We start from the raw sequence: 20,359 nt of genomic DNA on the forward strand, positions 1-20,359 counted from the left end.
TCAAACACAGTTCACAATCTGAATTATTCCAGTTCTGCTGATAAGAAGAATGTGGCCTATATTCCAATGTTATGTTTCCTATATTCCATTTCTTATTTGATTTACCTTTAACATTTATTTTGCTGTCTATCTAAAGACTGGAACCAATTAAGTAAGGTTAATTGGTGTAGCATGTACCACAGTTCTAAGAATGAACTTGATTCTGAGATTTCTGGTCTAATAAAAGTGAAATAAAACTAATACATCTCACAAAACAACTAAAAGATTCAGTGAGGATCAAACTTAACTTTTAACCAGTAGCATAACTAGGGGTGGGCAGGAGGCACCAATTTAGGAGGAGTACCAAAAAAAAGCAGCCCTACAGCATAGATCTTGCAGCAATAGCTGGGTCCCAGACACCATACTACCGCAGTAAAAGCAATATCTGGGGCGGATAATCCATGTGGTGGTGGCAGCAGCAACTCAACTATTTTTGAGTCCCTGACATGGGTACGGCTCTTGTGCCCCCTACCTCAGAACCCATGCCCCTCCAGCTCTCTCCTACAGGCTTTGCTCACAGCATCAACCCCGTTTGTCATGCCTCTGAATTTGCCTAAACCTACTCAGTAATTATTCTGACTCCATGAGTTTGTGGGGCTACCTGTTTTAAAACTGCAGTTTCCTTAAATTGTATAGAACATGTTTTGCCTAGCTCTTCACTTTCTGTTTATCTGTAGAATGAACCAGATTTCAGTAAATGGTAAAATAACTGCTAATTTTTCTGAGATGGACAGGGTATGTACCATCTGACCATCCTGAGACAGCAGAACAGCTTATCTTCAGGGTTCTAATCTGAATTCAGATTTTGGCAAGATTTCTGAAGGCTAATTCCAAAATCTTAGGCCTGCCAATGTAAAGGTGTAAATATGACACTAACTAAAAAAGGATTACCCTGATGGGTCTCATCTAACAAGGCTAAAGAGAAGACTAGAGACACGGATTTCTAGGAGTGATATCTTTTTTTTGGACCAACTATGTAGTTGGTATGAAGTTAGACAAGATTTCGAATACAAGATATTCTTTATTAGGTCCCTAACCACAGGCAAGACTAGATACTACAAACATTTCAAAGAAAAGCTTTAGACACCTACTTAAATTGCAAAGGAATTTAAAACTGGGAAATAATTATTTTTAAGTATATTTTGTTGGACAATTTAAAAGGATATCTGAAGAGCAGCCAAGGATTTTTAATTTCCCACGTAGGAAGGAATGGTGGTCAAACATACGAGGTAACTATCTGTTCTGCAGTAATACAAAAACACATGGTGCTTGCAAGAAGAGAGAAAATAATTTGCATTATCTGACAACTCCAGCAGTTCTGCTTCAATTAGCAGATTGTTCTAATCTAAACTATCTCTTCTGATGGAATAGCTTTCTCTTGGACAGCAACAAACAGCCCTGAATCAAACATTCATGCAGTGATACTCCACACACCTTATTCATAAGCAAAATAACTATTTTTGACTGGGAGAAGGGGAAGGTGGGGAGGGAAGCAAAGGAGGAAGGGGCCGAGAACATTTTTTAGTATTTCTCATCTGTGTCCGCTCATGTCTCACCATAAGTGTAATTTCTGGTTTCATTTGAGGTGAGCTCTCCCATCTTAGTTTCCTTTTACTGCAGAGTAGAAAGAGACACACAAAAGTTCCTGTGGGACAGGTGATGCCTACTATGCTCCCCTGCCTCCTCCTTTCTCCTTTAATTCAGTATAATTTGTTAATCTGAGTACTGGAGGGGGTGAGAGGGAGGGGCTTCTTTTGAATCTGTATAGCAAAGCTGCTACACAAGTGCCAGCATCCATGTGTTTTCAGAGCTTCCACATAATCTACACTCATTTTTGCAGTGGTAGGACTCTCTCATGGGAGAAGGCTGTAGATGCTATGAATGAGCTTCTAAAGTCTGCTCTTGGGATTTCAGAATCAGTTGATGATGCCGTGGCATCGTCAAGTGGACAACTCGTACCTAGGACAGTCAATCTGGAAATAAAATAGACACACAGCATATGTACACATATACACACAAAATAAAGGGTCCTATTCAGGACAAGATGGCTGGCAACTAAAACATATCCCACAATTAAAACCTGACAATACAGAGCTAGTTACAAGGCACTATGTAAATTGAGAGGGAGGCTCTAAGAAGTCTTCTCAGATTAAAGGATAAAACGGAGCTGGCTGTACTTTTACTCCCTCATATGAAATGTTTAATATGCATTTTAAACCAAAGCAAATTCTCCAAATTGTTATTTTAAAGAAAAGTCCACACTGGGAACTAGCCCATGCTGTGGAAACGTTGGTATTTTTATTATTTTTTGGCCAACATAAAAACTGCTGGCATTGATCTCAATCAGCATATCATTAACATAAATCCAAACCAGGCAAAAAGTTAAAAAAAAGCATCTTTCTTTCCAGTTGACAGATGGGACTGGAAGGGACATCCTGGGCTGCTGAATTCATTCAAAGAACCCCCCAAAATGGCCACTTTGAACTCCTACACACAAAGACGAGGCACAGTGCCCCAAACCAGGAACAGTGCTTTGGCAGGGGGTGGGGGGCGTGTCAAACTCCTCTGGACCTGTGGACCAGATAAGTGGCAGGACAGATCAGGCCTGCAGACCCCCACCTCTCCTGCCTGGAAGCCTGATCCAGCACAGGTAGCAACTCACCCAGGCTGACTGAGGGGTAAAATTCCAATGTGACCACAATTCATGCAGCTTGTATCATCCTGAACAGAAAAGTAAGACCCTCTAGAAACTTCTGGGTTTTCTCACAACAATCAGGAGAATCAGCACACTGCAGTCTTAGATCCCAGTGAACCTCCATCCCGCAACTTTGGAAAAGAACAATTCTGAGTCCTGAAAAATGTGTGTGTAGAGTGTAGAAGGAACAAAGCTATTAATCAAACTATAACGATATCTACCCAAATCCAAGATATTTTGAATTCAAGACAGGCATCCAATAATTGTATGATAATTGGTATTAGATGGTAATAATTAGATAATAATTAAACAAGTTTCCACATATAGAATATACTTACCTGAGGTCTGGCTTTCCAACTCATGTCCCCCTACCCCTGCAGCAAGGAAGGCAGCAGTAGGATTTCAAATAGAAGGGAAGCAGGCATGGGGAGGCAAGCAGCCAGAGGTAAAGGGAAGGAGCTGGCAGCCTGACCGCCAGATCTTACCACTTACTCTTCCCTGGCACCTGTACCCTAGCCACTTAACATCCCCCCCAACCCCACCCTGCAATGGCTCCAGTCCTGGCCAAGCAGCAGCAACAACTCTGGCCACAGTTCAGTCTCAATCTCAGCTAGCAGTAGTGGCAGTAGCTCTGTCCCCAGGCTGCCCAATCCTCAGACCTGTGCCACCTCCAGACAACAGCAGTGGTGACAGGTCCAGTCCCAGCCTTGGTCCAGGGCAGGCAGTGGCTCTGGTTCTAGGCCTGACCCTGGGTGAGGGGCAGAGCCAGAGCCACTGCCTGCCCTCAGCTAATATGGAAATCCAAGATGAACCTATTTCCTCACACAATGTTGAATGGGGAAAAGCCTCATCTTAGATTGGAGTAAATACCGTAATAAAAATAACAATTTACAACACAGTGATACTAAGAAAACAGGACCTGGACAAAGACTAGGGATAACAGCAAAAGAGGAAAACTACTGAAAGAGCTATGGGTCAAGAAGCAGGAAGCAAAGGAGGACCAAGAGGGGTGGGCAGCAGTCTCCATGGTAACAGCAAAGTGAGAAGTAAGGATTCTATCAGTAGACATTCACTGTAACATGTCAAATATCAAGAGAGAGTGGGGAACAAGCAGACACACGGTCCAAACTTATTTAATCAAAGGAAAAAACAAACAGTGAGAGATGAAGACAGGGAAAATACAGTTGCTTGAAGTAAAACAACAAACTTCTTTGAGCATCTATCAGGAAACACCATTCTCCCAGACAAACAATTAGCCAGATACTCTCGAAAGTACTGTAAACTGAAGCATTACACCAGGAGAAGCTGAGAGATTTATTTTAAAAGCCAACATGATTTTTATGTTAATACCAGATACCCGAGATTTAATAACTGGAGGATCCCCAGGCAGACATCAACATTATTATTCTGGCTCTGGATCAGTCTTCAAAAGACAAATAACTCTTTCCACTTAAATGCTGTAAGTTATGGTATGGATGGAAGATGGATGCAAAAGACCTCAATTTGGACAGTGCTCCCCTCCCCACCATCTCCATTATCTAAGCTAGCCAGCTGAAAACACCTCCAGAACTGCAACCTCCTCAGCACTGAATTGTTGTTCTATGATAGGCCTAAGTAACTAAAGTGATTTTTTGTGACAATTCATGGCTCCACTTTCTTTTGGAAAATACATGCCAAAAAACATATCGCCCATCCAAACACTGAGCAGCTTTCCAACCTGCTATCAAAGATAAAAATCCTTCAAATGTTCCTACTGTTCTAGTGTTAGTTTGACATACATCTTGCATCTTCAAATATTAAAAAAAAAAAAAAAAAAGATACAGTGCAGCTTTAGAATTTCTGTAGATTGTAAGCTTGGTGGATTTTTCTGTTGTACATATATGCACACCACATCTGTCACACTCGAGCTCCTAAACTCTCTCTCCATACAAATAAATAAGAATTCAGAATAAACACAGAAAATGACAATAGATACAGCTGCCAACAGGAATGCCATTCTAAAACACTCATAGAAAGTGCACTCAAGACTTCCAGCTCCATTTCTTGATTTTTAAAGACACCTTCTACTGGGGCAAGCAGTTTTTCTTTTCTTTTTTGAATGAGAGCTTTTGAGGCCCATAAAGATTTTAAAAAATTAACCTAACCCCCACTCTGTTTTTGTGTTTCTCCATAAAATATGAAGTAGATATACAGGACCTCTTTTGGGAAGGAACACGGAGACAGGGGAGAATCTTTAAAAAAAATCATTTTCTGTTTTAACATTAGAAATGCCAGTCTTCTAGGCTGTGTGAAAGACTGGAGAACTAATAGCTTTATTATACCTGCAGACATTGATAACTTGGTAATTAGGGCTTACCAGTCACATCAGTTTAATTTATATTAGTTTTTAATCATTTATATTGGTTTTTAATCATTCAGTTGAACTGAATTAACACACTGATTTCCATTTGAGAATGGCATTTATAGATTATAGATTTATAGATAAATGTTTGTTTCAAGAAAGCATTGCTCAAAGGGGGTGGGGAATAAAGGTGACTGTATGATGCTTGACCCACCGGACTATCGCTAGGCAAGGTAATTAACAGACACCCTAAGCCTTCTCTGAGGGACCCTTTTGCTCCATTTCTCTCACTTGATTAAACAGTGGAACCATGTGCTCCAGGGCATTTCTTCTCAAACTAGATTTAGAAAACTCTGTCTCACTTGCCATAATGCTTAGTGTCCAAGACAGCTGGAGTAAAAAATATGAGTGCAGTTGTGGGGTTTTGATAACACGAGGATTAAAGAACCATCTAGATATGGGATTGATGTTATCATCTTCTAAGTAGCAACTCGGAAGCAATGGGGATTGGAGGGGAGAGGGGTGAGCAAATGAACCATACTGGTAAGAAGAGGAATGGCCTAAAACCAGTGTTATTTTAAACATGAAAGGAAACACTACCGAGGTCTGTTATGAAGTTTTTGGAATTCATGAACAGGATTGCAGAATTTGCTGACTCCAATTGGAAGGGAATTTCAATGAAAAGACTCAGCCAGTCAAGATCAAGGATAGGGGGAGCACCTTTTCCACCTCTCTTAGCTTTTTTGGAACTAGCAAGAAAAAAAAAAGCTCATCTGCTTTGACACTGAAACCAAAAGACAGGACAGCTTCAGGATTCCAGGGTTTGGAAAGGAGGAGTTGGTTTGTTTCAAGTCTCGTGGGCTACCTTCTTATGGCTTATTGCTCTCTACTCCCACAGCCAGGTAAAGAAGCTTCTCTCAAGATTTATCTACATCAAGAAAAAAGACTGACAGCCAAATGAAAGGATAACGTGCTAATGTATGTCTACACTAGGGAGAAGATAAGGATTAAGCTAACACACGAGTTAAACCGAAAATTAACTTGGACATTTTTTCTTAAATCTAGACAAACTGTGAGCAAAGCAAAGGAACATTACATCTAAAGGTGCATTATCCTATAACAAAATCTTCATTAAGGCATGGAATTTAAGGGTGTAGATCAACAAACCAAATTACAGCAAGTTAAAGGGAGGGCCACAGACAGTTCTTGTCTGTGGACTAACTCAAACTGAGGGAAGAGCAAGACCCCAGTGAAACAGCATTAAGTTGCTGTCGTTCGGTTTTCACTTCCTGTGGGAAAAGAGTATACATGTGGACAGTTACTGTAGAACAGGTGACACATGGTATACTCCTCAGCCCCTCTCAATTTGCTAGAACGTGTTCATTTGGCTGTCAACCAAATACGACCAGATTTTTTTTTAATTCGGACTTCATCCAGCAACCAAAATCCCCTCACAGCTAAACCTTGTGCTCCACCTAACATATCTGTCTCCTTTCTTTCATTAAAACTTCCCACATTTCTCTGCATCACAATTTCTCCTCCCCCTCCCCACTTTCCGAGTCTTGTACTATATAAAATTTAACCCACCTACCGTACACGCTTGTACCTGTGAGCCCACAAAAATTAATACCGCGTTGGGGAATTGGCTTAATGTTTTGCCTTCAAATTAGTAGCATTTAATAAATCACCACAATATTTTACTTTGCCTTCTAGGTACTCTATTCAATTCCTGACCAGTTCTTACCTTCTTTAGCTATATGTAGGATTGGCAGGATTTGATTTTTATCGGTAAATGCTGATAAACAGATTTCACCTCGCACTCACAGACCAACAGAAAAAAAATATTTCCATTGTTAATAAACTAAATTTATAGAAAGGGAACATAAGAAAAATTATAGCTAATGTGTCAACAGGGGAGGAGCGGTCTGAACTGTGCTGACTGTAGTTTGAACTGCAACTCCAAGAAACCCCAGGGGACTGGGAACAAAGGAAGAGGAAGTGACAAAGCAGGCAAGCAGAGCCAGGAATGATGACAGCTCTGCCATTCAGCTGGCGGCAATCCTACAGTAGTTACGTTTGTCATGGCAGGCAATTAAACAGTACTATAATAATAGCATACTGCCATTAATAAATTGTCTGTCCCCCATACCTCTTATTTTGTGTAATTCTGAAAATCTAAATTGCTGAAAAGCTAAATAAATGTTTACAAATAAAAATTGGTATTATCCTTCAAAATTATTAAAAAATAAAAACAACAAATTCTGTCAAGCTTAGATATTAGATCTTCAAAGACTACAGGGTAAGGAAGTGTGCATGTTACAAAGATAGTCAGTGAGATGCAGCCTATCAAAATGTAAGTGTGTGGTTTTGTTTTGGTTTGTCAAATTTACCTCCCAATTGCTAGATTTGAGTTAAAGAAACCAGTTCTACCATGGAGAAGAAAAATTATCCTATCTCCTCTTTTTCTTGTTCTTCAGATTATTGTTAATGCCTAGCATTGTTTTATTATTAAGTAAAATATGCAAATAAAATTAACCCAAGGCAAACTGCAAGTACATATAGCTTGAGTTAAGTGCCTGATCAGTTACTGTAGCTTTGGGTTTCAATTCTTTTGATAATCTGGAAGTTTGTTTCTCTACTTTCACCAGTTCATTTAATTATTTTTATCTGTAGAAGTGAACTTTTTTGGTGTGGGTTTGATTAATACCAGATGTCAGGAGCTGAATTTATCTGGGCTAATTATGAAAACAGGACAGTCAATGATTCATTCCTCGTGTAACCTCTTGTTCCCCCCTAAGCAAGAAGATGACAATATATTAATGAAAAGGTTTTTCCAGGCTTGTGTTTAACTGCTTGTTTGCAGAAATTAATCTCTCCCCCTCTTTTTAATTTAACAGAAACATGCATGTTTTGCATCATAAAGTTTCCATGGAAATTTTCTTCTACTTTTTCTTTTGGACTAGTCAAGGATGGAGTAAAATGAGAAAAGACCACATAATCTGTAATTATTTTGTGCTGCTTTGTGGTAGAGTGGCTGATTGTGAACTACAGTTACATACAACCATGCTGTTGTGTGCAAGTTTCCCCTGCTCCCCAGGTTAATATACCAGGTTTAAAAGTTTCTTTTGACCAAAAAGCAGGGTTTGGGGTTTTTTTTCTTTTTTGTTTCCCCCTCTGATGGTTATTTCCCAAACTTCTGCTTTTAGCTTGGTCTTATTAGCACTTTACTATAGTTCTTAAGAATAAAGCTCTCAACCTGAAAGATAACCCTTTAAGTAGCATATGGAACAAATGTGAGAGCAGGGGAAGAATAATACTGAAAAGCCCCTGGTTAATGAGCAAAGTTCATTAAGAAGCCTTAAAGAAGGGTTACTTACTTTGCAGTAACCACAGGTTTCCAAGATGTCATAGTCAGCATGAACACCACATAAGTGAACACATTCCTAATGCATATGGGATCGGACTCTTTAAATAGTTTCTATGGAGGCTATGCTTATTCATAGATGTTAGGGCTGGAAGGGACCTCAAAAGATATTCAGGTCCAGCCCCCACTGTGCTTGGGTAGGAAAGACTGCTGGGGTCAAATGTCCCTAGCAAAGTGAGCATCGTTTTTTTAAGATTTCCAGAGTAGGTGCTTGTACCACCTCTGGAGTAAGTCTGCTCCAGACCCTGGACACTCAAACCGTAAAGAAATTTTTCCTTATGTCAAGTAAGAAACACTGCTCCTGAGGTCTCTTCATGCTCCCATGCAAGGGGACAAAGGGTGGAAGAGGCTTGACTCTTCCCCTGTTCTATCACAAAGTAAAACCTGCAGTAGCTCGGGACTCTAAAAAAAAAAAAAAAAAAAAGAGGGGTGAATAGCAGGGCATGAAACCCTTACTGGCAGTAGCATCTTGAAAAACCCCTGTTATTGTAGGGAAAATTAACCATTTTCCTTCTTTGAGCAGATATTGTTGTTGATGCCATTATAAATGCATGTCAAACACTCCCTCTACCAGAGTGTGGGATCAAACTGCTCTCTTGTATCTAGCATCTGACCTGGAAGCTAAATTCAATGTTTGATACCTGATGAAAGTCAGTGAAAGGCTCCCACACTGACACATACTCTAAAAGTCACCTCTGGTTCCCTTTCTCCCCTCCAAAATCTGTCCAGACACTGCAAGTCCACACTGCTGCCTAATAGAGCACAAAAAGTAGTACATTTTTGCAGCAGAGTGTTGCTTGAGGTCTGGTATAGTGAACCCTGTTGTTCACTGGCATGGGGGGGGCGGGCTTTGAGATTCACAGGCCACCTGGTGACAAAGAGATATAACAGGTTGTCCATTCAAAGATTCTTTGTGCTAGGATGGCCTGACTTTGGGAATGGCTGCCCAAAATAAGCACCTCCTCCAGTTTGGCAAATCAGTGTTCCCAGGGGATGTTTCCCTATTCTGTATCAGGATATGGGGTGAGAAGAGTAGTTGATGTTTGACACAGGTCCTTTACCAGCTCAAGTATGTTCTCTTTACAGGGCCCGTGTGATCCCAGCTGGGTTTACTAGGTTGGTATATTAAAGAGCTTATGAGGTCCCCCTTAGATTACTTTGGTTACAATGTCTAGGGTTCCCGTGATTTGAAATGGGAGGCCCTGGGAAGCCTTGAAGTAGCTGGCTGCCAGTAACAAAAGCAATGCTTCTTGTGACAATACCGAGGAATCTAGGTAGGAAGAGGTTTTTTCTGTCCTTTTGTTGTCCTCTTCTGCTGAAGGTTTAAGTTATAGGATTCTGACTGATTTTGTATATAAATCCCTGCATCTCCATCCTTCTCTTTCTTATGAATTTATGTAGTGTTTTCCTGATTCAGTAAAATGACTAATGCACATTTGCATAAGTTGATCAAAGTTAGATATATCGAAAGCACTTTGTTACAGCATATGAAAACAAGCAACAGGCAAAGAAAATTACTGCACTTTGACTGTTACAAACATTCCCTCGCTTCTATAAGTGCACTGTTACTGTAACTATCATTTCTCAGCATTTCAAGTCAATGTTCTCCCTCACACATGTACACAAGCGTGCACACACACACGATTATCCCTCTTTTACAGCTTATGTGCAAAATGTCAATAGCCAAGTATTAAAGAGGCTATTCATCATTAGCTAGAAAAACAGTTCGTGACAAAAATCTCACGCTTCTGCCAGCTTTATTGCAAGAAACACTTTTCAGTTCAAGTACTTACAGTACAAAACAATCAGGTGTTAAAAGAATCACAAAAATTAGAAGAGCAACTTATATATACTTGCCTATCCTCACAGAATACTTGCAGGCTCAGCTGACTGTAAATTGCTAGGCTAGGGACAGACATTACACATAAACTAGTTTAAATCTGTAACAGAACAGATGTTCAGTGCACATAAACCAGTTTGAAAATGACTGAAACCAGTTTGAGATAAACCTAGTTAAATGTAGTATCAGACTTAACTGATTTGGGTCAAACTGGCTTATGCATTGTCCATCCCAGACCCCTTGCTGATTTAAGATAAACCAGATACCCCCAGTATCTCAGCATCCTCTCTGGGTTGGGCAGGGCTCTCTGCTCCACACAGCAGGGCTGGCCCCTCCCCTCTGCTCCCTGGCTGCAGCTCCAGCACAGACTTAGGACTGCTCCCCCCTCACCCTCACCACTCCCTGCTAGGCAGGACTTCCTCCTTCCCCTCTGCTTTGCTGAAGAGGTGCCTGTGTATTAGCTAGCAGACCACATGTTGGCTATGGTCTGTGCAGAATCAACAGACAGAATCAACAGGTAGCTGGTAATGTCTCTCTGCTGTTTTCTTAGTGGGGCGATAAACACTGTTATCAATTCCCGGCTGGGATAATCAGAGCATCCTGCTGGGGTCTGGCCAAGCCCCCACTCAGCTCAGTGCTGTGGAAGGGATTGGAGTGCTGCTCTAGCACCCCCTAACTTCTAACCTCAGCCACTGCAGGCATGTACCTGCATGTCTGGTGTGTAGTTAGAAAACAGCCAGGTTAGACTAACCTGCAAAGACTGAATCAATTCGGGCTCAGGTCTTTTGAAAGTCTGTCCCTAGCCCTACAGACTATCAGAGGACAGGTGAAAACCTCTCAAAAATAATGCACAAAACCAGAGGACTGCTCGCATGTCTTTGTAACACACATTTCCCCTACTCAACCACCTCCCAAACCATAATTTTACTTCATTTCTCCAATGAAGCCAGATCTGGAGCATGCATCTAGAACACTAATGACAAGTGAGTGTAATGAGATCATATCAATACACAGATCAATACCATAACTCCAGCAGAGTCCAGGGCACTAGCTACGCTACTTTTCAAGCGATTCATTTTGACTTTGAATAAATATGATGGCTAGCCAGACCACATACACTGGTTTACAAGACAACTATCTCTGCAAGATCAACCAACTGAAATTACAGGTGGTGACCAGAGCAAGCAACCCTCAGGGCTTAATATGCAAAAGTGTACTTGCTACCAGAAATGCAACAAGAGAAGGAATTTAGTGAGGGCTAAACACCTTTAGCTCTCTTTCCTAGTTCTTCTGGTAGAAGTTCCACAAATCATGTTTCTCATTCTTCCTTCTCCCACACAAAAATTATTTACTTGTTTAAAGTGATGGAAAGGAATGGGAGAATCTAAATGATGCAAGTATTCATGGAAAAATAAAAATCTTTAAAACTTCTACTAAAAAGGTAGATTAATTTTGTTTCAAGACAATTTGTGAAGAAATAAAAACAGACAGTATGGCCTCTTGCAAACATGGAAGAAAAAAAGCAAAACCAAAAACTGCACTTCAAATTCAATGCACTCAGTGACATAGAGGCTCAGCCCAGCACATGCCCAGAAGAGGCAGTGTGTTACTTTGACCCGGCTGTCCAGTATTTGTATAGATCAGGTGTTTTAGTGGGGCTTTTTGGGCACTTTTAACTAATAGCTGATTGAAAAGCACCCTATTTGACTAACAGGCTAGACCTTTTTGGCCAAGTGGTCTGGTGGGCAACACTCAGTTGACCTGCAAGCCAGATCCAACTGGTGGTCCTGATCTGGCACCTGAGGCAGTTGCAGTGGGACCCCATCCAGCTGTGCGGAGAAGGGCAGACCGGGGGGGAAGTCCAGTCACAACCCAGCCTCACCTTGCAGGGGGAAAGAGGGCTTGAGGCTGCCCAAACACAACCCCACAGGGGGGAGGGGGAGGGGATGGGAGGCAGCATGATCTGGCTATAACCCAGCCCCCAGGGGAGGGAGGGAGAGGAGGTGTTTGGCTCAACCCCAACCTGTTGCGTAAAGCTTTGGGTTTGGAACCGGGCCGGGGAGCGGGGGGGGGGCAGGTGGCAGCTGTATTAATGTCCACCCCTCCCTCGCTGCCAAATTTCCCAAAACACGGGGAGCCCTGTGGGTCAGATACTATAAACTCCATGGGCTGCATTTGGACCACAGGCCAGAGGTTGAGCATGCCTGGACTAGGCCAGTAACAAACAAAAAAAGACACCATTTCTAGATTTGACAATTCTCCCTATATATATTTAAGTCAAGAAAGCAAATACCCATCTGGATACTGGAATAAAACAAACAGTGTCCCAACTCCAAAGATCAGGTGGTTAATATACTGTTTGTATCGACCTGGCTCTGCATGTGTCCTTTCTGGATAAAGTAGCACTACTGTATGCAGCCATCACTATACTGCTGTTCATTGCCAACAAACAATACCAAAAGGTACCATTATAAATTCTGAAGGCAGCCAGCATGTTGGTTCACACTGCTTTGAACTGTAATCTGTTAACTTCCTTGACTGCATGCCACAGCCCATAGCTGGAGACTCATCTGTGCAGGGAACATTTAAAACTTGATACAAGCTATAGATTTTCTTCTTTGGAGATGCAGTAGAGCAACTCCTCCCTCTTCCCCCTACCTTTAAAAAAAGAGTAACTTTTTGAGACTTAAAAGTCACTCTGTGAAGGTTGTCCGGCACAGGAGATGGACAAGTCCTGTGGCCAATTTGCCAGGTTCCCAACCACGTACCCCAACTGAACAAATTAGGTTAAATTTGCATTTTAGCTGCTACCCAAGTAGAAGAAACCCAGTAAAAAAGAACTTTATGTTCTTAATTAAGCTTTTAAAAATGTTTAGCAAATTCCTAATACATGCAAGACCAAAAGGGGTATTTTTCCTTCATATTTTGCTGCAAAAATATTAGAATAATGCAGGTACCTATTTATTAATATGCATTTGGAAAGCGACTCATATAATCCAAGGCCCCCTTAATACCAGTCACCTGGTCCTTTTAACTCCACATACTACCATGTGTTGGCAAAACCAACAAAAGTTAGATGAATTACTTAGATGCTATAATTATGAAGACCAGAAGGATTTCAGTACTTTGAAATAATTTTAAAAGTGATATAATATAGATCAAGTTTTCAAAATGGCCTCAACCCAGCTTTTGTTGGCATACCTAATTCACTTGCTTGTACACCTAAGAAAAACAGTTAATGTGCTTTTTTTTAAGCATACCAAATTTAACATCCGAGGGGGGAAAAAAATCATCATTCTGTAGTAACTGTCCCCATGCACACTTCTATCCCACAGGAAGTGAAAACTGAATGACAGCAACTTAATGCTGTTTCACTGAGGTCTTACTCTTCCCTCAGTTGAAGAGTTAGTCCACAGACAATAACTGTCTGTTGCCCTCCCTTTAACTCTCTGTAATTTGGTTTGCTGATCTACACCCTTAAATTCCATGCCTTAATGAAGATTTTGTTATAAAATAATGCACCTTTAGATGTAATGTTCCTGTTTTGCCTACAATTTGTCTAGATTTAAGAAAAAATGTTGAAGTTAATCAGTACTTTCCACCCTAGAATAAATTACCATATGTGAAAATGGCATTACTTTGAAAGAGTGACTCCATCCATTTCTTATTCTGTAAAATGGTTTTCCAGTGCTTTGACTTATCCGAAGGCTTTATAAGTAAAATTTATGCATTCTTCCTTCCTTACCTACCATCATGCATACCACAGCATAAGAAAATTGCAAGTTGTGTGTTTTGAGAATATCCTCAGAATGTCTATGGGGTTCTACAATAATCTATACTCAAAGTAGGGCTGAGGCTAGTTTATTGTGAAGACAACTTTCTCTGTTTCCCCCTTGACTGCAAATTTAGCTTTGCCCAAAGACAGCCTCCAGGCAAACTGAAGGAAAGACCTTAAACCAGTTCAGCAGATTCAGTGACATCAAACCTAGGTAGAGACATTCAAAGAGCCCAAGTAGGAAGCACACTAAGTTGCATGGTTTCCTGTAAGCAGAATAGTTTAGATCCATAGTGAACAGAATGCACATATTTGGGGGGAGGGGGAGACTACTTAGAGTGGGCTCTGACATTTTTAAACCAGTCGGTGTGTGCCAAACTTCTGTTCTGTCGCAGGTAAAGACCAGCTTTCGATCACTTATACTGGCAAAAGTGTAAAGTCTGTACCTGGCCTAAAAGCTTGTGCAGACCACGTACATGCTGCTCTTGCTAAGAAACAGCAGTGTACGCAAGAAAGTTTTTTTCAGTGTAATTTAGTGTAAAGTTACTCTAGCCTAAACCTCCCTTCCTTTCCCCCACCCCACCACCCTGTATGCACTTATTACAGTGTAAAAGTAGCTTTTGGTTCAGCTTGTCACTCGGGAAGGGGTTTAAACTAAAACTAAACGAAGTCATTTCTATGCTCAAATAAGTGTCCAGAAGAGAAAGGAGATGGGGGGAGGGAGTCTACAGGCGCAGCCTTTAAAACTCCTGTGTAGGCAAGGTCTAAGAAATAGGCAGAGCAACTCTGCTGTTATATAAAGTAGCCTTTATAATTTCCCTCCTCCATTTTTGCCCTAGGTGGAGCTGTGTTCTGATTCCTTAAAAGACAATTTTTACATAGTTTCAACAAGTACACGATTGGAGTTCTCTGCCCAGCCACCCCCACAGGAAAAGTCCAGTCTCTCATCTTTCCCAAGAAATTTCAGAATAATAAAATCTTTCTTCTTCTTCTTGTGTATGACTTCAGAAAGTTGACTCCTCCAACCATTTAAGAATAGATCCATCAATATTACTGCAATCTTTCAGACTGTTCACTCCTTCTGATGGACCACATAGAAAACAGTGAGATAATATATGCTGGGCTGTCTGATCTCCTTTGCCACAGGGGCATGATAGTGAGTTTGTAAGGCTCATTTTATGTTTTATTTTGTTGGAAGCTCCATAGCCTGATCACAGTTTATTCAGGTTTACTTATGCCTTACGTGGGAGTTTATGACCAGGAGGGTGTGAAGATGGTACTTGTGTAGTAGGGTGCGATTGTTATTCTATTGCTCTTCCCACCTTCTCTGGGGCCATGATGACAGTACGGTGTCTCCTGCTTCCTCTGATGTTTCTGGCAGATATTGGTAAGGGTTTTATGCTTTTTAAATGTTTCTGCATTGGGTATTTTTCAAACATGTCATGTAGTGGATGGTCTTCCTGCTGGGCTTTGATTGCCAGGTCATGCAGTATTCCAGATCTGTTGGTGTTATGAGGGGGGGCTCCTGCCAAGATGAACATGTTTTCTCGTTGCATATATACTGGGCAGCCACTTATTGTTTGTAATGCAGAGTTCAGGGCACTGTTCAGTTTGCAGATGTGGGCACTATTTGTAAGATGTATACCTTCCCATAGTGCATTCTGCGAATAGCCGAGGCCTCCGTTCCACAGCTAAATTAAATACGTCATTGAGACAATTTCAGAATGTTTCAGAACAATAAAATCATTGGCATGGTATGAAGAGAGTGAAATTCCAACTGCTGCTGAAGACTCACGCCCATGTCACAGCTGGATATTAAAAAGCAGCCCTTGCACACTCACAGACATTCCCTCTGTAGTCTGGATCAAAGATATGCACAGCATAGCATATAAACATCAGACAAGCAGTCATCTCCTTAACTGCCTCCTTTGTAACCTTAAAGGATCAGCACTTCTCTCTCCCATCATGTCATTTCAAGGTTGCAGACCCCGCAGAATCAAGACTTCCATGCAGCTCAGAGCTTGTCATTTTTGTGGAAGTCTCAGGAGCCAAGAAATTTCCCCAAAAGCCCATATTTTTAAACAGTTACTCTCCCTTTTATCTTACGCATAAACAATGCCTGCACATTAACATATACAGCAGCACTATCAGTAAGCCCAGTTCACTTTAGGTAACACCAAAGTTGATTGGAACTTCAAGAAGAAATAAAAACTAAACAACAATGCAATTTGTAAAAAGCCTTTGAAGAAGGGGAGCATGTGATGAGTAAAGAGGAATCTTTTGAAATGAATCTGAATTGAAATTCAATTAGAATGATTATTTTAGATTACTAGGCTATGACCAACAAGTCTTACACCAGAGGCCTCCACTTCTTGTCATGATTGTCATCAGCAAATAACACAAAGCTAATGCTATAGGATACAGGTAACCTTTCCACCTGTATAAAAGATAGTCATATTTCACAAGAGATCTCTCTCCCCTGCAAAAACCAACGACCTGCAAAGGTTTGCATACATCCCCACTTCAAACAGATAGTGCTACAGGACCTTAAGCCTGCTTTATTAAACAGCGTGACTCCCGAAGGTATACACTTCACTGTCTCTGCAAACCAGTAAAATTGCTCTCTTCTATGTGCTTGCAGCTGTAAGACATGGCATTTCTAGAATACTAAGGACAATGCACATTTTAGTTATGGGAGTGAGAAAATCGTGGCTAGTTTGGTATTAGCACATCCCTCGTTTAAATGCAAATTTCAGATAGCAGCAGGACATCCATCTTGCTACAGTAAGCTGTAAAGGAAGGAACACTGAGAAGTTTGACCGTAGGGTATAATTTCCTAAAATGTCTTCAGCTCAGAGGCATGAAAACAAAATGGTACCAGATACAATGCTGAGAGAAGAGGAGTTAGAGAAACTGTCAAGATGGGTCTCAAAGGTGGTAGGTAGGGAAGAGAGTATTCTGAAAGAAGCAGCATGCAGAACAGAAGGAGAAGGCAGGTTGTGCATGAATGCCAAGAAGTGGATAGGGGAGGAAGAAAATGGGGGAGTTCTATATAATTGTGGCCTGCAAGGGCAAAAATAAATAAATAAATACATAAATACATTTATGGTACTTCATGAGTAATGAAAGAAGAACTTAAAAGTTTTCCCCACTTCCACAAAAACCTGCAGAATTCTGGGGGGGGTTTCAGTTATGTTTTGTGGGGGGGGTTTTAAAGAAAAAAAACCCTTTTAAAATATCAAGGTATCAAGTTCCATGATTTCAATCCCTGGAGACCAAGAAAACTGGAGTAAGGACTTCCACATACCTAAACTGAAACAGTCATGGTGTTCAACTAGTCACAAGGGCCTTCTCTCGGGTGTTAGAACTAAACAAGAGCTAACAAAATGTTTGTACCAACATTTCTAAAACCAACCAAATGAAAAGACCTTTCTTCTTGATTGCTCAAATTCACTTCATTAGACTGTGTGATGTCAGAAGCTGACTCATTCCTAAATCAAATATTGAGTCTCTCAAGTACTGCACACACAACACTTAAATTTCAAAGCAGAAAAATCTTTCAAGCCTGACTTATGCCTGATAAAAAGCTGAAAGTTCCCCACAAGCAACACTGTACTGTACAGGTACTCCTCACTTAACGTCATCCCAGTTAACGTCATTTCATTATTACGTTGCTGATCCATTAGAGAACATAGTCGTTTAAAGTTGTGCAATGTTCGGTGATAATGCTGTTTGGCTGCCACCTGCTAGTAGGTAACTACTGTGACATAACTGGCTTCATTTAACATTGTTTTCTTAAAGTCACATTTCAAGAATGTAACTACAATGTTAAGAGAAGAGTAGCTGTATTAAGTCCTTGTAAAGTTTCTATCAATACAGAGCAGTCAGTGCATATCCTGTCCTGAAATACACGCATCAGCCAGGCAAACATTTGGAAGCAGAATCTTTTCATTTAATTTGAGGGGGCCGCTCTCTTCCTCCCCATCAGATCTCCCAAAGAACTGTTTAAAGTTACCTAGGAAATAGGAATGTGGAAGAAGGCGGTTTCAGGAGGATCCCCACTTCAAACCTATTTCAGTTTGCGAGGGGGGTGGTAAGTTCGGATTTTGGGGAGGGGTGTGGGTTTACCTTTTGGTAAATAACATTTTTCAGGGAACCAGTTTTTGTTCTCATTTTATGAGATAAAATTCCAGACTTCTGCTTGCACTTTCAGCATATTTTCTACATGAAATTGGCTCTAATCCTGCAATTTTAACCCACATTTTGCACATGAGGAAATTGGCCAAGATTGTAGTATAATGAGAGTTCAATAAGGATTTCATAACTGACTTCTAGGAAATAGAGGCCAGCTTGCCACATCATTATCTCAAAGTAGTCCTTACAGACAATAACCCACATCCTCATAGTGAAGCTTACTGTACAACTACTATTTTCAGAGGATCTATGTATTTTAAACCCTTTGAACATGTTTTCAATCAAAGTAAATCTAACGGCAAATCTAATGTAATGACACGAATGTAGCCTGTCCAAGAAATTACATTTGTATGTACTGAACAGTGACACTTACACTACAAGACACCTAAAAAGACTATGACTAGACATTTCATTTAATAATCACTCACTGCAAAATGACAACAGCCTTTCCATGTTTTCCATAGCAAAACTACAGATTATTCACTTTAAAAAAGAAGCCAGAAAGATGGATCCAACATGTAACCTATCTTTGTAGTTACTTTAAACTCTCAGCTTCTGAACTGTGGTAGCGTAATGTTGCACCTGTGCTGCTCCAGGAAAAATGCCAGATGCAAGGATTTTGTACATCTTTTAAATCAGACCAAATGTACAATTGGGAGGGATATGGACAAGCTTTTGGGTACCACAGTATCCTTCCTCAGGTCTCACTAGAGCCTTGCCCACCCAACTATACAGATGGTCCAATAAAAGATAGCGCTCACAAAAAGCTTTATCTCTGTTTCTGAAAATATTTCAATACCTACTCACGGTAAAATGGGAGAAAACCAAGGCAAGCAGTAGTGGGAACATAAGTATGGCCTTATATATCTGGCTGACATGTAGCTCATAAAAAGATTATTTGAACTGTAAAAACACCACTGACCTTTTCCTTGATGGCCCTTCTTCAAAATCTGAAGAACTAACATCGTTGCTAGTGGAGGACACTTGTGATGCATCGTCCTTCTCATTCTCCAACTGTTCCGATCCTGGTCCTAATCCCTTAGATTGGCCATTAGTGAGGAGTCCTGTGGAGGCAACACAAAAAGGGTACAAAATGTTCAAGTCACGTATCACCAATGCCAAATGGGCCAAGACAGTATTCACACTGATAGCCAAATAAAGTTCACAAAAGATAGCAGACTTTGTAAAAGTGGCTGGGATTGTTTTATACAGGGAATCTCCATTTAGAAATGGATGAGTTTACATTTTTTTTTTTTTTTTTTTTTTTTAAACTTGCAGCAGAGAACTGCAAACCACCCATTCCAAATGAGAATGTGGAAAACTGTTCAAAGTTGCAAAGAAAATCGTTTCATGGGGTTTACAAAAAAAGCATTATTTTAGTCGTATAAATGCATCTCTGCATTACAGACTTTATTCAAGCCACAGTAGCTCACACTGATGAGAGTCATTTGCATAAATCTCTACATCAATTTAAAATTAGGTTGCCATGTGGGCGGTTTGTTTTCTTCCTCTTCTTCCTTCTGCTGCTTCTAACCATCTTAAATTCAGGAAGCTTTCAAATTGCGACCCTTAAAGGTGCAGTGAGAAAAAGGCTTTTTCCCCTGACTCTGCTCCAAGCCTCTGGCTAAGCCTTACTCAGCCACAATAGCTGAAGGCTACAAGGGAAAGCTGCACTGGGCCCATCTTTCCACCCCTTCCTCAAAGAGCCATAGACAGACAGGAGAACCATTGATAACAAGAGAAGCATTTTGCCTTGCCTAACTGCACTGACTGCCAAATGCTGTTCACCTTACTCACGTGAGCAAGTACAGCATGATTTGACCCATGACTTCAGCAGCTTGCCAAAAGACACTGAAACCACTCACCCTTCTGGTGGTATTAAAATAGTGATAGGTATTTCTTGATTGATCACAGGAGAGAAAAAAATATCACTCTATTACCTGGTCAATATTTATCTAAGGTTTTAAGAATTGATCACCGCAGGAATTCCAATTCTTTCTGGCAGATTACAGCCCTTCACAGCAAGCTACAAAAATATTCTTGCAAGTGTC

At 40.7% G+C, this 20,359-nt stretch overlaps 1 protein-coding gene across 1 annotated transcript in view; it reads right to left on the reverse strand.

Annotated features, from left to right (window-relative positions):
- The window catches only part of JARID2 (jumonji and AT-rich interaction domain containing 2), a 314,361-nt gene that overhangs the window by 115,225 nt on the left and 178,777 nt on the right, over nucleotides 1-20,359 (reverse strand). Inside the window, exon 3 of the mRNA XM_019543649.1 lies at nucleotides 19,231-19,372. Coding sequence (XP_019399194.1) covers nucleotides 19,231-19,372 — 142 coding nt within the window. The remainder of the gene's footprint in view (nucleotides 1-19,230; nucleotides 19,373-20,359) is intronic.

This window comes from Crocodylus porosus, unplaced genomic scaffold (assembly GCF_001723895.1).
Source record: "Crocodylus porosus isolate Cpor-Errol unplaced genomic scaffold, CroPor_comp1, whole genome shotgun sequence".
In the NCBI taxonomy this organism is placed as follows: Eukaryota; Metazoa; Chordata; order Crocodylia; family Crocodylidae; genus Crocodylus; species Crocodylus porosus.